This window comes from Neopelma chrysocephalum, unplaced genomic scaffold, assembly GCF_003984885.1.
Source record: "Neopelma chrysocephalum unplaced genomic scaffold, ASM398488v2 Primary Assembly neopelma1_382, whole genome shotgun sequence".
Taxonomy (NCBI): domain Eukaryota; kingdom Metazoa; phylum Chordata; class Aves; order Passeriformes; family Pipridae; genus Neopelma; species Neopelma chrysocephalum.
Genome location: NW_020898046.1, coordinates 2,323,565 through 2,342,807, shown reverse-complemented (window position 1 = coordinate 2,342,807; position 19,243 = coordinate 2,323,565). Strand labels below are relative to the sequence as shown.

The window sequence follows — 19,243 nt, the reverse complement described above, 5'->3', positions numbered from 1 at the left end:
ATGATAGCAAGGATCTAATTTAAGCCTCTTTGTTCAATAAGCCAAAAGAAATGGGCAACTGTTCTATAATGAAAATTTGAGAAACAATTCTTAGCAACTTAATCCCTATAAATTATTAAAGAACTGTACAGAAGGCCTAAGTTACACTGTGTATGTTAAATGCTGATAAGTTTGTGTTGTGGTTTGTTTTTTTTTATGATTGCAACATCTGTCTCTCCTGTAATATTTCTGCACTTTGTTTTTAATAACTTGAACCAGAAGTGTTTTGGAATAGCAATACTTGATGGCTAGAAAGTTTTATCTTTTTCTGTGAATGAACACATGTTGGCCTGTTGTGCTATTCTTTCACTGATAAAGGTCTTTTCAATCTGTTAGAATCTGCCCCATATTAAAACTGAGCCGATGTTCCAGCTGCAGCTGTGTTTCAGGTGTGCTTGAGCCTGTAATTCTGGCATATTTGTATCCCCCCTGGGAGATAGATGCTGCATGGGCTCTTTGGACAATTGCTGTATGGAACCAGTTTTTAAACCAACATCAAACAATGCTGAAAAAAAAAGTCCATATTTTCTTTCTTTATAGAGCTGAAATATAATTTAACCTGTATCAGTTTCTGCTGGGTTCTTGCACTTCTATTAGCTTAAACATTAACAGCTAGAGGAACATGGTAAGAAAGTACTTTGTAATCCCTTGAACATTACTTTTTTAATAACCTTCAGTGACATATATGAAGAATTTCAGATCAAAGGTCGGCAGACAGATTTCTGGTCAGCAGTTTGTGCTGGAAAAGATTAATCTGAACTGTGTTGCATGGTTGATGTTAGGACAGACATTGTTTATCAAAAATATGATAGTAATATTAAAAATCTTTATTGCTTAGGTTCATGTAGTTGACTAAGTGAACTACTCTCTGAAGTAATAGCCGAATTTCCCAAAATGTAGAGATATTTTATTAGGAAAATTTAGAGCTGTTATGAAAAAAAGGCTGCTGTTTTGATCCATGCCCTGACTAAGATTCAGTGAGTCCTTGTGCAGATCTTCTGGCTCTGCAATGCCTTTGGACCTTTAGTAAGAGTGATCCATTTTGTTCATCTGTTTTGAAGCACAGAAGCCAAAACGGCCGATGGGCTTCGCATTTGATATTGCAATTTGGTGATCAGAATGTTTTCAATATGTTTAGAGTACATTTTGTCTTGGTACACGTGCTTTTGAGAGGATTTTTTTCATAGGGAGCTTCAAGCCTGCAGCCAGTTAGAACTCTATTAAACTGCTCTTGATTCTTGAACTCCTTTTCCTATTACCAGGAAAAATGCTTTCAGCCTACATACTTGGAGAGGAGCTGAATGCTAAGTTTATGTGCAAATCAGAAATGGGGGCTATCTCACTTGAACCTCTGCTGCTGGTGTTCTTGACAGATATGTGAAATGACAGGAGAAGCACCACCATAAAGCTGAAGAGCAAAAAGAGCTGATGGCTTTAGTGATATTTTGTCACTTGAACAGTGACCTTCGTTAATAATGCCCTGTGATAGGAAAATGAAATACTTTCTGTTTCAGTAATGTCAATCTAATGCTTGGCAACAAACACTTTTAAGGAAGACAGTGAAGAAGAAAAAAGAGCAGCACTGTTATATGCTGCAGTGTATGATGTTTAATATTTTCCCTGATACGCAGTCAGACTAAATCTTCAGTTTACTAACAGATGCAAAGGGACTTGGAACCATATTTCTATATCACTAATAAAATAAACAACATGCTGCCAACATAATCAGGGCTGGATTTTCAAGGCACTCAACTTATATTTAAAAATCTGAGTGGAATGGGCAAGTTTTCAATAGCACTCAGCATCCTGCAGCCCCGTTGATAAAAATCTGACTAACTTATGTATGCTGAGCAATTCAGAGGGTCTGCCCCTAACATGTTCCCTTGATATTCTTGGAAAAAGAGAGGGAAAAGGTAAACTAAGGCTTGTGTTTTCAGTTGGGATATATAAATTCAATCTATATGTTTAATAGTTCCTAAAATTCTTTCAAACCTTTAAAAACAACAGCACCCACAACTAGTATCAGAAAACAACTGACAAAAATGGGCCAAACTGACTATTTTAAGTTTAATCAGTATTTTTAGTTTTATTAATTTGTATTGCTGCTGCCCTGGGTGGACATGAAGCTTTTTTTATGGCAAATGGCTGCTATTAAGAAAACCAGTGCTTTGTCTTTGGGTTTTCTGTTTGCTTGCTTTTAAGCAGTAGCAGTCTGAAAATACTTGTTCTCATTACCAAATAGCCTTCTGAATCAGTCACCCTGTTCTATTACTGTTCTCCACTTTTTTCAAGTTTTTTCTCAAAACCCATATTTTTCATCCTCCTTCTGACAGTGATTTACATCTTAATTAACTATTCTAATTTAAACTAGTGTAAAGAAAGAGTAACTGCACTACAATCTGTAGAATTACTAAGGTATAAAACCAAGTATGGATGAGAAGGGAAAGGTTATTCAAAATACAACTGTTATTTGATTCCTTTAAAAGTTTTATTTGAATCAATTTGCTGAGTGCAGTCAACCCATAGTAATGCACACTGGGAAGGAATCTTGTGCATCACAAGTGCATTTTTCTTCAGTCTTAGCTGTTCACTGCCTTACTAAAGTGGTAACTTTGGTTAATCATGATTCTCAATTAGATATGTGTATGTTTCCATATTGGCCACAAGCTTAAAAAGGAAGTATATATGAAGAGCATACACTGAAATTATGACAGATACCATTTTATCATCTGTACTTCTTTCCTGCAACCTCCAAAGCTCTCTTCACTAGCAGCCTAATTACCTGAATCATACATTAAGAATGATCCATTGTCAAACTGGCATTCCTTTTAGTTAAAGCCTGGAGTTAATGACTGTTTGTCTGAGCTTCTCATGTCACATTAATGGGTTGAAAGCTTTCTTCATATCCATAAGGCTTGGAATAAACCAACTGCTACCTATAAAGTCTGTAACAGGTTAAAAGTAGGAATTGCACCTTTTATTCTGCTTGGAAAAATAATTTATCTGTGCAGATAGAGTAAATGTAAATCTCTGAAAAAGCTTTGTTAATCTCCAGCTTTCACTGCTGTGTAGAGATTTGGCCTTGGTAAAGTTGGTTACAAAGAGTGAAATCAGCAAGGCAATTATTTTCCCTCTGTTGGAGGACTTGTCAACAGCCTTCAATCTACAGTGAGTTCACTCAAAGGGTAGCTCCTGAATGTGTTTGAGTGTGGGAGATGGTGAGGTGTTTAAAACAAACACCATAGTTGGGAGAAATCTCTAACTTCAGCTCTTAAACTGTAAAGATGAGGAAATTTTGATACTTAAGCATAGATTTAGGCTTCCTGTGTTTGGTTCTTCACCTTCAAAGGTGGTGACAACCAGTTTGATTCAAAGCCCCTGTCCAACCCCTATACTCAAGTTTTCTGCTTGGATTTCAGATTTCCAAATGGAATTCAGCTTAGACAAAAAAACAAACAAACAAAAACCCAATCCAAACCAAAACAAATTGTTACAGATAAAGAAAAAGAGATCTTCAGGCATTAATTTAGTACTGTCACTACGAACAAAAACTAGTTCTTGACAAGAAAGGCAGGTACAGGCAACCTCTCAACAGTAATGAATCTGAATTTCTGCATTTACGTGATGGTTTGAATCACTTTGTTACTTTGAAATAAACAGTTTTAAGATGGAAGGTCTGTTATTGTTCATTTAGAATACTGTTATTCTGCTTCCTTGTATTCCTGTGCAGGTAGCATAATGTGTTCATGGTTCTGAGTTAAAGCCAAACCACAAATCTGTGCTACTTTTGTTGGTTGTGGGGTTTGTTGTTTGGTTTTTTTTTCCAGAGTGGATATTACAAACACTTTTCACAAGGATGATTGAAATATAAATCAAAACATAAATTTGGAAATAGGAAAACTGACTGTAAGAATAAAATAATCCTTAAAATGAAAGACACTTAAATTATTTACAGTTATTGTTTTAAACCTAAAGTGTACAGGCTGACCTCAGAGGAGAATGCATGGGTTTAGATTCCTATAAAATAAACACATTATTAACTTTTCTCAATGATAAAGGAAATGAATAATTTAAAATGACTAGTTCTACCAGACAGAATGTAGTTTTATTTTGTGTTCTCAATACTAGCTTATGGTCAATATCACTGAAGTATTAATGCTATCTTTATTTACTTTTATTGAACATTTAACTGTTGACTTCTTTTCTTTAGCATGGGGTGATTTTTCTACTTGAACTGCCTCCATCTCTTAAAATCTTCAGCCAAGGAAAATAATGTCTTCTGTGAAACTTGATTTGTTTCATATGTAGTTAGGATGGCAAGCCAAGTCAATATAAAACTAATTAATTAGTAATAACAAATCTGAAAAAGTGGAAAACTGATCAAGTGCTTAAACTACTTATTTCTTTTTAAAGGAAATGCATTTTCATGAGACAAACAAATGAAGCCCTGTGTGCCATATCACCCATCCTTAGGAGGAGACTAGAAGACAATTTTTCCCCCCCGAAAGGCTGTTGAAGCTTGCTTTCTAATGTTTGGTAAACAGATGACTAGTGACCCAGAGATTTCTCTGTCAGGTTTCACCCAATGCATTTTTTTTTTTTTTTTTTTTTTTTTTGCTTAGAAGGAACATCAGGGAAAGAAATCCCAGAAAGAGATCATTCTCCAGAAGAATAAAAATAAGTATTGCCATGTGTATTTTGGGTTTTTTTCTCTCTCAAGAATGGACATGGGTAGCGATTAAAATTAGATTCCAAAAATATTGCCTACAGTGAAGAGAGATTTTTATGAGCTTTAGTTTCTGGTGTGCAAGAATGAGCTTTATAAATCAGCAACTGATTTCCCTACTGAGAAGCTCAAAGGCTAAGAGAAGAGGCACAGAAAGATCTTGCTGTGGGGCCAGCAGGAAGAAATGGTACAGATAGCCTGATAAAGTGGTGGTAGTTTAATGAACTAAAAGCTAGAAGAAAAAAGAAGCAAAAACAAACAAACAAGTAAACTTGGAGGATCTTCATGGACAAGTCCTGTGTTTAACACAGTACAACATACTAAATAGTACAACTCCATGCTTTTACCTTTCTAAAGTTCAGATCAGTTAAGGTAGTCTTTAGTTTATCACTTAACTTTCTTAGTACTACCTGTACATTAGCTGTTAAATAATCTTCGACTTTAGCTTACCAGTGCTTCTATACTATAGAAGACTGCTCTAGGTGCTCAAATTAGTCAAATCCCATCTCTTGAGTTAAAGGAAATATGAAGAAATGGCCTCTGACTTCTTCTATTTGATTAGTTGTTGGGTTTTGGGTTGGGTTGTCTTTTTTTGGGAGGGGAGGGGGAGCAGCTTTCTCATATGTGTCCTCGAAGACTGGTTTTTGTCATGTCTTAGTGATCAGCAAATTGCTGTGTCCCTCAGAGAGAAACTTAGGTTAAGGGATATGTTCACCTGCAAAGCAGCAGTGGTAACTTCAAGAGGTTGGTCTATGAAAGGACATGGGCAACAAATACCTAGAGGTAGTGGATGAAAGCATTTTTTCAGTCTTCCAGTGGAAAGAGTGCAGTTCAGCTTCCAAGACCACATAAATAGGACATATTGTAGACAGATCATGTTTGGAAAATGTTAACAGGGAGTTGGTGTCCCAGCTTAACTCTTGGGAAAGCTAACTTTCTAAATTATTTTAATATCAGCCATTTCTAGAACTACAGATTATACAATGCCATCTGATTTTAGAGATTAAAAGCAAATGGAAAATGTGGTTTGCTCTATGGTGGTGGTCCAGCAGAAAGAGATTCACAGTCAGTACTGCAGCTCCTGGTGGAGCAGAAAATTAACAGGAAGGCCAACTCTAGTTGGAGACACTTTTCTTCAATATTTTGACAAATAAGTTATATCTTCTGAGTGGCTTGTTGCAGAACAATCCCAGCTGTAGCAAAGATAAAACTGTAGCCCAGGAACTCTCCTCTATGTATCAAACAGGTGATACTTGAGATGGCTTGGTCCTGTAAGGATCTTTTCATGCATGCAACATTACTCCTCATTAGGTGATTTCAAGGCTTGTCTGACTAGTTTCATATGTGTGGTGGTGAATTTTGAAAATGCAGAACAGTTTTCCTGTGTTTCCTTTATAAGGGTTATGATGTGTATCTTGCAATTTTGGCTCACACCTGTGGGCCCATATCTATAAGAAAGAAGTGATGTAGAGAACTTTTGATGTCATTTTTCCATTAAATTACATGTCCTTTGTGCTAAGAAACTGTTTTTCTTTCTTGCTAACTATTGCAGATGGGAAAAGCTTGCATGCTGGCACTACTACTGCTTTATTTGCTTCAGATTGTCTTGCATTTAGGCGATTTGAAGGTTTGAGTGTGAACAATAGAAAGAGCTGTGATAAATTGTCAGGGTCTTCCAAAGAAGTTCTGGAGTTACTGCCAATGACAGATGATTTGTCCTTGCTCATCACTTGTCATCTTGACAGCATTTTTCTTCTCTGTGCAAAATCTCCCTCGGTGTGTAGCTGAATTCTTTAGAAAAAGAAAATTAGTTCCTGCTTCATCCATGTTCTTGCTCATCAGTTCAATAGCATCTGTGTTTGACTAAGTGTAACACCTTCCCCATGAAGCATAAGTTTGATTTATTTTAATAGGGTGTTAGGAGAACTGCTGGAGTTTGACATGAACACATTTCTAAAGTTACAAAGATGTTAAGAATGATCTTTTATATCTATTGCTGTGGATTTCTATGGCTGTGTATGAATGGCTCTGCATACCTGACAGGCTGCAGCCTTTGCTGCAGGATTTATGCAACTAATGACACAATGTTTTAAAATACTCCAGTGTGAACTCTCAGTCTGAGCAGTGGTTGAGTGAGTAAAGAGTGATTTTCTTTTTCAGTTTTTCCACAATTTCATAAGGTATATTTTAGAACTGTCCTGCTAACTTGCTGCTTTGATTCTTAGTAATGGAGAATTAAGTGATATGTCATTATAAATAATTGAATACTAATATTCTATAGATTAAAAATGCATTAAAATTAAAGATTAAATTTCTTTTGAAGATTAAAAAATGCTGCATTCAGAAAAAGAGTTCTCTGAAGGTGTTGGTTAATAGGCTGTCCTCTACTTGTTCTCTGACATTGATTTAGTTGTCTGAGACAGGAATGTGTCAGTTGCTATGGGCATTAGACAGAAATGCAACTCCCCAGTTCATCCTGGAGTTCTGCTTATGTATGTTCCTGCACAATGGCACAGAAGAAGTGACATCTCAAAAGCACAAAATGATTTTTGGGGGGATTTTTTCAAATATTTCCCCTTTCAGTAAATAAAAACAGTCTGAACTGCACAACAGTTGGTACAGAATTAATAAATTTCTGCTTCCTTTGGCTATTGGCAATCTGATTCATTGCAACTAAGAAAGTAATGTATATTTAGAAGCACAAAAGCAGCCATCTCAGCTTAGACTAAAGTGTCCTACCTCCAAAGATGACTTGAATGCCTAAAGGAGCAGTAAAAGCAGGGTAGGTGTATATGTTACTGTCTCCTAATGCTCTCCCAGCTAGTGGCTATGCTTAGCTTTAGAAAGCTTTCTGCATTGACCTATAACGTTGTGTGTTTACTAACCCAGAGCTGCATTCTTGTATGATTTCACCTACAGGAAGTGTGAAAGGAGAATTTGTCAAATATGTGCATGTTTTTCTTTGTTTTGGAAAGTGTCAACTCTTCTTCATTTAATATCTGTGTAGAATTTTGTAGTTCAGCCCTCATTATGAATACACACTCTAGTTTTTCTCAGTTTTAGCTTAAGAGGTGAGCTCCATAAATAACAGGTTCACCTGCCTTCTGTCCTGTATGGAAATTTCCAATCTGTCCCTTACCTTTCAGGACGGAACAGTGCCGCTTCCTGTCACAAAGTCAGCAGATTCAGCAGATGAATCTGAAACTTGCATTGGAGCCCCTACTTCCTACATGCCCCTATTAAATTGTTTTATTGCTTCTAATATACAGGATTTCAGATTTTTTTTTCATTACTGCCCTTATGCTTTTGCAGGCATTATTCTCTGTACATGCATTTTTCCCTGGCACAGAACACAAGTTCATGCCAACTCAGTCGATATGCTGGCAGATATGAATTTCAACCAGAAAAAAGATCATCACTCAGATGAAAAAATATGTGTTTTATCATTCTGAACATTAGTCGTAGAAACCTTCTTCCCAACTGCATTATATACTCTGTTGAAGCTGTGCTATATGCACTTTTTAGGCTATGATCAATTTTAAGCAGACCCAGACGTGCTCTTTTTTTCTTTTTCACTTTAATGTAATTTGTTATCACCCCTTCCAAGTGAAAATGCAATGGCTTTTTAGAGTAAACAGAATGGCAAACACAGTAGATAGACAAGGTCATTCTGGGACATTGTGTCATGACTGTAAAGGTCTGTTGTGTGCAAAGAATGACTGCTTTACTGATAAATAATTGGATCTAGGTTGTGTTGCTGCTGGCTTAGATAGTTTTGAATGTTTTTTATCTGATTTAATATAGTCTTGTAAACTAGTGCTTAGTAGCTGCTGACCAAGACAGTCTTCTGACTGTGAGATTATGTATATGATTACTCTTAGTGTTTGAAGAAAACTTTAGGATTGAGCGACTTTTTCCTTCAAGCGTCAAAACTAAAGGTTTGCATTTACTTATTTTCTGTAAAATAGTGGATGTGCCAGTGCAATCTTCTACACTGAAAAACATAAGGAACACAATAACTGGAAAATATTGGAAGGTTATTAACGGTAATAACATTGTATTGCCCTGCAATTCTTACAAACAGAGTTGAAATGGGCACTGCCAACTTTAGAGGCAACTAAATGGACAATAAAGACCACCCTGGCAGAGGAGATGCTAAAAGGGAAGGGACTAAGATGCAGCATCTCAATGCTGCTGAAATGAACAGCTCTTTTGTGAGTGACATCACTATAACTAGGCTTTCATCAGCTAAGACTAAATGACCCAAGGATGAAAAGATGGCCTTGAAATCTCAGTCAAATGTTGAGTCCTGATTCAGATGTAAATCTATATTTCATCAAATAAAAAAAAAAGTAGAAAAAAATAAATCTAGCAACTTTCTCAGAGCATCACCAGTCATCTTTTTAAACAACATCTGTCAATACTAGAACAAGCTTTGGGTGGATGGGCTAAGGAAAACACCAAAAAGGAGCTTCTGGCAGACCGAAAGGGGAAGTGAATTTTTAAATCAGGGGCTATTGTAGCCCATCTAAACTTTGAATGTATTAGTTTGAGTGTCTCTGAGTGCATTACAAGTTCATCTCAATTCGACATAAGCTTTTTGAAAATATTTTTAATATAAAGTGGATTCATGAATACATAAACTTTAATGGATAAAACATGATCTTTCTGCTGAGGAGTTTCAACTGTAACTAAAAAATGAGTGCATTTCATCTTGTTATTTGAAAATTGTGATAAATATGTCACAGGTAGCCTGAGATGTTTGAAATAATGAGAGTGACTTGTGAGACCAGTCAGCCTCTTTCAGAGACTGACTTAAGCTGTACCTAATAAACCCAGTGACAATTAGAACCATATTCTGTTGAAAAGGCCTTGTAATTGAAATCTGAGAGCCTGGGCAAGGTAGATACTCCAAACCAAATATTTATAAGGAAACTAAATGAACCGAAACCTAAGTTTTAATGAAAGATACAGCGCATTGAAGTCTGATCAGTTGAAGCTTCAGGCATAAAGAAGTGATCTAGCCCACTTTTAGCGTGTTATTAAAAATTGAACAGAAAAGGTGAATTTTCATTTTGTGGATTCCTTTATTCTGAAGTTTTAGTTGACTGCCATTTTGGAGCAGAGAAAGCTTAGGAGCCCTTTGTGGAACAAAATTATCATTGTAATTTCCTTAGTACCACTGGTAGACTTGACTCGAGAGTGTCACTCAGACAGGCTGCCTTGGAGTCACAGGAACCTTGTGAGACCTCATCTTGAGCAGAGTAGTTACAGCAGGGCAGACGTTCCCAGCAGGACATCCTGGAGCCAAAAGTTAGGAGGGACAAAGTTGCTAGGAACCTGACAAGAAACCAGAAAATATGTCAACTCTGCTGCCTTTTTTCCTTTTTCTTTTTTTTTTCTTATTCTGCTTGCTTTTAGCAGAACTGTATGTAGATTGACTAGCAGAATGGTTTCTGCTTCAGGAAGGCTTTGTTTTGTTCTGTTTTATGGAAAATTTAAATGGCATAGCTTATGTTGTAATTGGAATAAACTTTCTATGTTTTGGAACTTTATATAAGGAGCAAATGTTCCCTTGAGGACTCTGTTACTGTTCTGTCCGGTTTATACCTTTTTTGGTTTCTGGGTGTATTTGTCTTCCAACTGCTTTGATATGAGAGATCTGATTAGAACAGCCATACTCCAGTTCAAACATCCTGGCTCAGTCTGTTGTGATACCTCCCATCACAGTTACTCACTTTGTATCCTGTTCTTTTATATGTGCTGTGTGAACGCCTACAGTGGAAAATGCGAGAAAATGTCAAAGCAACACAACAAAATACAATGTTCTTGTTGAACAGTGAATCTAAATTCCACATAAAGTAAGGAGTCTGATTCCTACTGCTAATAATATTGAAATTTTCCAGAAGCACATTAGCAGCTATGGGTTTCATTCCCCATAATTTCTTATCAGTGCTGAAAGTTTCAAATAAGAAATCAATTCATACCCTGCTTGCTTCTCCCACTCTCCTCAGTTTCTCCAGATCAGAATTTCCAGTCTTGCTTATCATTCTGCTAAACAAGCAGTGACCCGAATTCTAACAGTTTCTGAATTAATAATGAAGGTTATCAGCATGGAGTCTTTTGCTGCTCTTAAGATTTGTGGCCAGCTAAATTGTTCTCCTTTGGACATTGCACAGTATAAATCACCATCATTCTTGGCAAGTGCTCTTTGTGTTGGTCATCATTAAAAGCCAAACATGACTGCTGTAAAATAGTCCAAGTAATAACAGCCCAGCACTAGTCATCTAATTGAACACTTAAACATTATAAGTCCCAAGCCTTGTTTCTGTTTTGTCTTTTTTTTCTGCTGGGATTCAATACAGTTTTAAGTATCCAGTAGTTTTGAATTGTGAATCAAGATGAGCATAGTGACTATACAAATAAAATGGGATTAATTTGGTTTTAAAACTATTTCCATATTAATGCTAATTCAGTTTCATTTAGAAAAAGAATTTAAAGGTGTCCAGCCTTTTCCATTGTTTGTTTCTGGCCTCTCTTCTGTCAGTGATTTCTTTCCTATCTAGTGAAAGGAGAAGAAATGTATTTTTACCTTCTTCACTTCCACTGCAAAGTTGATTCAAACATGACTTGCCACAAAATTCTGGTGGATTCAAGGAGCAAACAGACTGAGTGAAAGATGAGTTAGGAAGCACATGTTCCATTCAGCGTAAAGGCAGATCCTGGAATAATTTTCGGCAAAGGCAGGGAGAAGATGCATGAGAAGAGAGTGAGACACCTGTGTGTGGAACCTGGGACAGGCTATCATTTGTAATCCATGTGACAGCCCTTATTCTCAGGAGAACCATTTCCTTCCTGCTTTTTGCACTTATATGAACCCCAGCATCTGTGGTGTGGATTTTGTTGGTCTGGGTTTGTTTTGTTTTTTTTCAATTCATAGGCTTCCAGGGTAGGTATGCACTGGAAAGGCCTTAAAGGCAGGAAACACAGAAATCCAACAAGAGTTACTTGATATTCATTTTCTGCCTTCCTCTCTGTTGCTTCCTCTCAACACACAGTACTAAGGCAAAAATGTTTTCATTTGCTTTTCAGTCAGCTGAAACATATTCTTTTCTGTGATGCCGGCAATGAACTGTATTTTCCAAGTTTAATTGGCAAGTCAAACAATAACACAAATGCTTCTGCAGAACTGTGCTAAAGGTTCTCTGTCATCAGTTCAATAGCAAAAGTCCTAGAGAGCATGTGCTTTGTTTTTTGTCTTTTGCAGAGAGCATCCTTTTAATTTTTTTCTGACTTTCACAACAAGCTGACTGATAGCTGGTTTGTTCTCTATTTCAGGTCGTGGAGACTAATTTGGTTGCTTTTGACTGTCACTGGATCATTATAAATGAGGTAACTGTCAAGCAAACATTGTTGTGAACCATGAATCCTGTTTTCAGGCTTACTGACAATATTCATGCTGATTCTCACTTTGCCAACAGGAAGCAGTAGCTATGACAAAGTTCAAGTACACTAAGGGAGTAGATGTTGCTTAATAAAAGTAGAATGACAAGTTCTTGGACTTTCCTCTTTTGTCTTTCCTGTTTTAAATTGAAGTCCTTCAATGAATAAGTGGAAAATAAAATGAAAATCCCTTTTGCTTCTGAGTATCTTGAGATTTGATATTTGAACTGACTGTTTTTATAGAATCTTTTAAAGGTCTTTTTTTTGTATGTAATCTTTTTAGAGGACTCCTTTAATTTTGTTTATATTTTAATGATTTTTTCTTAATAATCAAAATAATAATAATAATAAAATCCCATATTTCACTCTCCTTTAAGAATTGCCCAAGAATTCTATCATGGTTGATATCCAAACCACTTGATGTTAGTGAGAGGCTTTTTGGTAGACTTCTGGATTAGGTCATATGTGAATGTTTATAAAGGGAAAAAAGAAATTTGAATTGAAAACTTGATTTTAAATTATGAGATAAGTTCTTCTATGAAAGCTTGTCAGCTAAAATATGACAAGTCAATATGTGAAGTAGTTTTGCATATAAAACATTGAACAATACAGTTCTTAGATTTGACAGTATTCAGGTTTTTCTTTTGTTTATTGAAATATAATTTAGGTCCAGAATAGCTGGATTTCCTGAGTAAATAACTCTCCCCAACAGGTAGATCATGCAATTCCTGAATATTCTCAGGATAAAAGATTGGTTGGAGATATTGCGTGTAAATTCCAGGTCTACTACCTGGATTTACTGTACACTTCTGTTTTCATACTTAGTTACTAAATTTTCATCAGTATACTGTGCTAAACCAGTGGATTTTTGGCCAGTTTTCCCTGGAGAAAAATATATCTCAGAAGATGCTGTGAAGACAAACCAGGTCCAGCATAAATTATTAATTTGGGCCCTGCACTGCTCCTCACCAGTATTGTGTGTGTGTGTTTTCCAACACTGAGTGGGGCTTTGCTGGTTGAGAACTCAGCTTTGATCTACAAGCAGTCATGTGAACAACATACATGTTTTCTTTTCCACGTCAAATGAAACTAGAATTCACTTGTAGTGAGTGGAATTTTGAAGTAGAGTGTTCATTTATACTCTTTAGAGTTAACACATAGTATTTTAAAGAGACCATTAACTGAATATAAAGCCATCCTCTGTATCAGTAGGTTGGACAGCAATCGTAGGCAAAGCTCAGTTTTTGGCTTGCTGTTCACATTAAAAAACAACTACTATTGGTTTTTCATTTTAAATGTTATTTACTTTCCAAAAGTTCAAAAGAAGGTGCTTACTTTTAGCTGTTTCAGCTCATTCACCCTCAAAAAGGAAAATAAAACCGAGGATCCATTCCTAGCATACATGCTTTCTCTTCACTTTTTATTCAGAAACTAATGTCTCTGTGGGAAAAAATCTGCTTTCTAAGCATTGTTATTTGCACATTGTAGCAGATTAAATGGCAGAGCAATCAAAGTGGTTACCACTCAACTGCCTTCTCCACTCCAAACTCTTTCTCTGGGCTGCAGTCCCAACAGCTAAGAGAGATGAATAATATATGCAGAGAAACGTACATCATCCATTCTTAGTTTTATAGTCTTGTATGTGAAATAGGCAAAAGCCATGATTAAGTTAATTCTGACGAACTGTGCTGTAAACCATAGCCATTAAAATCTCTGTATCTCATTCAGTTGTTCATGTTTTTGGTTTTAGAGAAAATGAATATGTTTAGTACTGCCTCAGCTTAATCTGCTTCTGGACCTAAATATATATTCCCACTTAAGTAACTTTCAAACTCTGTTTAAAAATGCTAATAATCTCAATATTTTGCAGACACAGAAATCAGATTAGCAATAAATAAGATAGGTAGGTAATAATATAGAAGGACTTCTGTTTTGCCCAATTTTTCCTTATCACGATGTTCAAATTGCAAAAGAAATGTACATATTTCTTGAATGATGACTGTTGTGTAACATCACTTGCTTATTGCAACATTTTGCCAGTTCAGTAACAACATTGCAATGCCTCCATTTGGCAGTGCAAGATTTGGAAATACAGTGATTTGGGGGGCCCTTACTCTGTGGAATGTGAAACAGCCATCTTTGTATCCAAGTCCATTTGACCTGGTTGTCCATTTCCTGTTGATGACCACAGTACTTCCATATGACTGTGAAATGATCTTGGAGCTCTGTCTATCTTGTTGCTTATATGAATCTTCTGTGACAACTTAGACATGTGTTCGAGTGCCTATATTGGCTAAATCAGACTGTCAACTAAGTAACTGTAGCACTGCATCTCGGGCCTCCTAATTTGAAATTCTAAGATGATTTATTACAGTGAAAATGCATTGTTTTGCAAAATTCTACATATGAATGAAATAATTCCTTGCATTGAAATACCAAAATAAAATGGAATTGTTTTTCCTTTTCCATCACTGTGCCAAGGGAATACAACATACTTAGCAACTATAGTAATATAAAAGAAAATACCACCTTCAGTTTTGTGATCAGGAATCTGCTTAGGCTTTGTGAGGTAACATCTGTTATTTTAATTGCTCACTCTTAATGCTATAATGCCTGCAAAGAGTTCCTTAATTTTTATTGTCCCATTAGTTGCTACTTTTGTAATACAGCAAATTTTCTTGAAGACCGTGTATCATAATGGAAATGTATATGTGGGAGGAGAGGGTTTGTTTTCATAAAACATAACACATCGTATTAGTCCTCAGCAAATAATGCAAATCTCTTCTGGTCATTGTAGTCAGCTGAGAAGACAGTCTCCAAATAAATGTTCCTATTTCTTCAGGGCCTTAAAGCAGATGTTGTAATTCTTTATTTAAAATTTGCAGGAATCATAGATTTGAATGTAGTCATGATCAAATATGCCTTAATAAAATGTGAGAATGGATTTCTCACACTCTCCCTCCCTCTGTCTGTCTGTCTTTGCTTGCTTCATTTCCTCTGCACAATAGTAAATATAACTTCAAAAATCCCAGGATAGAAAAATTATGTTTCTTCTTAAATCACAAGTGTGATTTTATTTAGTGGAACTGAAGGAGGGGCATTTGTATGATTATCACCTCTTTCCTTTACCCTTTTTAAATGAAAGAAATATCCTCTTTTTCATTTTATGTCATGTCTCTTTCAAGCCTTTTCCTGTGTTAAAACTTTCAAGGTTATTGATTTTTTTTAATCTCAACTTTAATAATGTCAAGATTATGACCTTACCACACCCAAGATTGCCACCAGTTCTCTATTACCATTGTTATCTCAAGGTCAGCCTCAAACACTTTCCCATGCCTACAGTTACCATACAGGAGGTGAAACTATTAGTGCTTCTTTACAAAGCATTTAGGTTTCATCTACAATAATGTGCAGAATTATTACCAGCCCTATTAGAAAGAGAATGGAATGAGGGCACAGAAAAGCTGATTTGTGTGAGAAGAGACTGGAAAGGTTGGCTTGATCAGGCTATGAAAACAAAGACTGAGAGAGGATGTGCTCTCTTTTTATAAACACATACAGAGTGTGAATAAATGCATCATTCTCAAGGGCTAGAGGACAAGGTTGACACAAGAACAAATTACTTCAATTTGTCCATGGGCAAACTGAGGTTAAAAGTTGGTAAAAGGTTTCTAATTACCAGGCATCAGAGTCTGGAAAAACTCTTTCTTTGAGGAAAGAATGAAAAAACCTCCAAACTCTTTAAAAAAGACCAGTTTATAGAAAAAGATCTAACTGGTTTGCCCGTCATAGCACATGAGAGGACTGGGGGACCTGCAAGGTTGTATTCAAAGGCTACTTTCTCATGAGCACATTTTTCCTAGGAGAGGATTTGTCCTTGGCCCATGTATTCAACATTGTTCCATTGTGTTTCACCCTATTGCCCTCCACCATGAAGAAGAGCATAGAGCATAACTATGTTTTAAGCTTGAGCAGTTAGTTCAGGTCCTAAAATCACAGCTCAGTTCCAGGAGCTCACATAATTCTACCTTTTCATATGGATAATGATTAACAGTAACACCAGAGCTTCATTTGAACCCTTTTGCAATGGGTCAGTAGGTCCAGTGACACCCTCTTTGGAACAGGTGGGCAACCAAGATGCCAACTCTTGGCACAGTGAGAGCTAATTGACAGACAGACTGAACCCTGCTTTCTCCGAGCTCTTGGATTTTTTTTGTCTGTGAAGCCTAAAAATTGATTTCTCCTTGTCCTATCAGGTTTTATTCACCCTCCTTCCCAGAGCCAAGAAACCTAAGGGAGATATAATGAAGCAAGTGATCGTGCAGTTCAAGATCTTCCTTTACTTTTCTTGGAGCTTCATCTAGTTATGCCTTTCCCTCAACTCCTCCTCTTTGGAAGGTGCTGAGAAATTCAGGAAGGGCACAGCACAAGTGTGCTATGGCATGGGCAGTGGCAGCCCTGAGGCCCCAAGGGGGTGTGCAGTGGCCACCCTTTCCTACTCTGCCCTCTGCTCACTGCTGCTGGCTTTTGGAAGAGGAAGAAACACTCTCCTCTCTGGGTGTTGTGAATTTATGTGATGAAGTCCTGGCATGCACTGAAAAATAGGGCAAGTCCACTATATTATAAATACTGGAATCATCCTCTTGGCCCAAAATTAAGATGTTTCCATAATAAATGATATTGCTGCCTTACTTTGGTGCTTATTACAGGAGCATGTAAATAAATTATTTCCCTTCATGTCTCTCACTACAGGTACAATTGCCCTATGGTGAACAGTAAGTCTCTGGCTGGGCTGCTTATCTTAAAATAATGGGACAAATCTGAATGGCAATATATATTACATGTCCAGTCATGCTTCCCACTGGAGTCCCTGCCTTATATATCAAGATGATCCTCTTCAGTTCCCTTTCCCTAATTCATCTCTAAAGAGATGAATTAAACAGCATTTTAAACAGCATTTATTTTCTTATTTATTTTCCTACTCTGATGAAATGTACATCTAATTTTATCCTTGTTGCATTTGTGATAGGACAGTGTCCCCTTTATTCCAAGTTCAGACCAATAAAAGAAAGGCTTGGAACTATATATATTGAACTTCTGATGTAAAGAAAAAAGCCAACCCCACATAACCTAGCCTAAATTTATACAGGTGCCAGCTCAGTTCAACTTGGCCAACTTTGTAATTTTTTTTGACATTTGCTGCTTGTGTAACAGATCATCTGCCATCCTTATATCATTACACTGTATCCTCCTTTGAAGTGCAAATGAAAATTGTTTCCTCTCATACAATAGTTGCTTTATATAGTTTTCTTAAGTCAGATCCAAAATACAAGAATGAGAGATGATATTGGAGAGTCATTATATAAAGGGCTTCTCACTCAGTCAATGCCAAGTATTAAAAAAATTGCAAAGAAATACATAGCAAATGACTAATGGTGAATTAGGGTTTGCATGGCATTGCTTTGTTGTTAACCTAAAATCTGAATTTATGATATAATCAGTGGAATTCACAGCATTTAAAATAATAGCTTTCATTAATCTGTAGATGTATACACCTCCTTGGCAACCCTACAAAAATATCTTTGGTGTTTGAATTCTGTTGTTATTTCCCAGGTGATGTATAAAAATATGAGGTAGTAACCTAAAGGTTAAAATGAGAACACTCTGTTTAAAATGCACCAAAAAATGCTGACTACAGAAAACATAAATATACTTTTAAGGCAGAAAAGATAAATGTTTGAGGAATTGAAAGTTGAAATCTCTTTTGAAGTAATATTTGGCAATAAATGTGGCCATGCAGGTATCTGTTTTTACATTATTAGAACGAGTCTAATAATCTTGGTTTTACAGTTTAGGCATGGTATATAATGAAACTAGAAAAACTTCTTTTTAAATCCTCTGAGAAAGAATATAATTTAAAATCAAGATAAGAAGTTACTTGAACTCTCCTTTATGATTGTATTGAAAGTATTTTAAAAAACCTGATAGGTATTTTGCTAAAACAGCATTATATATATATTTTTTTTACCTTGAAGCTAGTGAAATGATACAGGCTAAATGAAAAGACAGCATCTTAAGCTGACATAAACCATTCTCTGTGGTATATTAAGAATTAATTGACCAGCAGTGCAAGATATTACACTGGACAAAGCTGATGCTATGTGTTATTTCTCTTTGCAGAAAAATCTATATTTCATAAAGAACACTAATAACAGATGAATTCAGAAACTATGATAATCTGTGAAGGCAAATAAAATACTTTTACGGTAGTCAAGAGAGTAGAAGTTAAAATTTACATCTCACGTGTTTTTCTTCCAAAATTTAAAGGAAATAAACAAATACCAGTATGTCCAAAGAAGTTGCTTCAAAATAACAGAAGGATATTATACAGAGACTGCAAAAAGAATCCAAAATAACGGGATAGTTGTCTTAACATAGACAGCTCTTGTTGTCTCTCTTGTCATAGAGTGCTGCCTTTTCAAAAAGCTTGGCTTCCTTTTCAGTAGAAAGATTCCATAATTTGAGATCAAGTCTATCTCCTGGTGTCTCCTAAGTTCTTTAATATGATTACAGATCAGAAAGCTAAAGACAGAAAAAGATGATGGCATTTCATTACATAAAGCAGGTATAACAAGACAGATGTGCTGTATCCTTTGAAAAATGAAAAGCTATAAATACACAAATGAGAATCAGAAATAACTGTGGCTTTATGAAAGGGAATATTAAATTCAGGCTGCTAATAGGAGCCCCTCGAGCACCTCCCTTCCTGGGGGCATATCCACAATTTTAAATGTCTAGAAAGTTTGGGGCATCAGCCTCTGTCATTAAGACACATCATGAATAAACAGTTAGCATGATGAAAAATAGATTTGGTTAAAAAGACTGAACAAATTTTAGATTATTCCTACTATTTTACGGAAAAATACAGATGCAGAATTAATTTGAAAGCAACCAGCTGACTCTATTTGAGTCCTTAGAAAAAAAACCCATGTTTAACTAAAGTTCAAGTTCTTATGTGAAGGCTGGAGTAAGTTG

The 19,243-nt window shown here is 36.1% G+C and overlaps 1 protein-coding gene across 2 annotated transcripts in view; it reads left to right on the top strand.

The window, feature by feature from the left end:
- The window catches only part of GRID2 (glutamate ionotropic receptor delta type subunit 2), a 700,412-nt gene that overhangs the window by 465,069 nt on the left and 216,100 nt on the right, over positions 1 to 19,243 (top strand). For both annotated transcript variants that reach the window (XM_027706551.1, XM_027706550.1), the window contains one exon: positions 12,104 to 12,157. In XM_027706551.1, the coding sequence (XP_027562352.1) occupies positions 12,104 to 12,157 (54 nt within the window). The remainder of the gene's footprint in view (positions 1 to 12,103; positions 12,158 to 19,243) is intronic.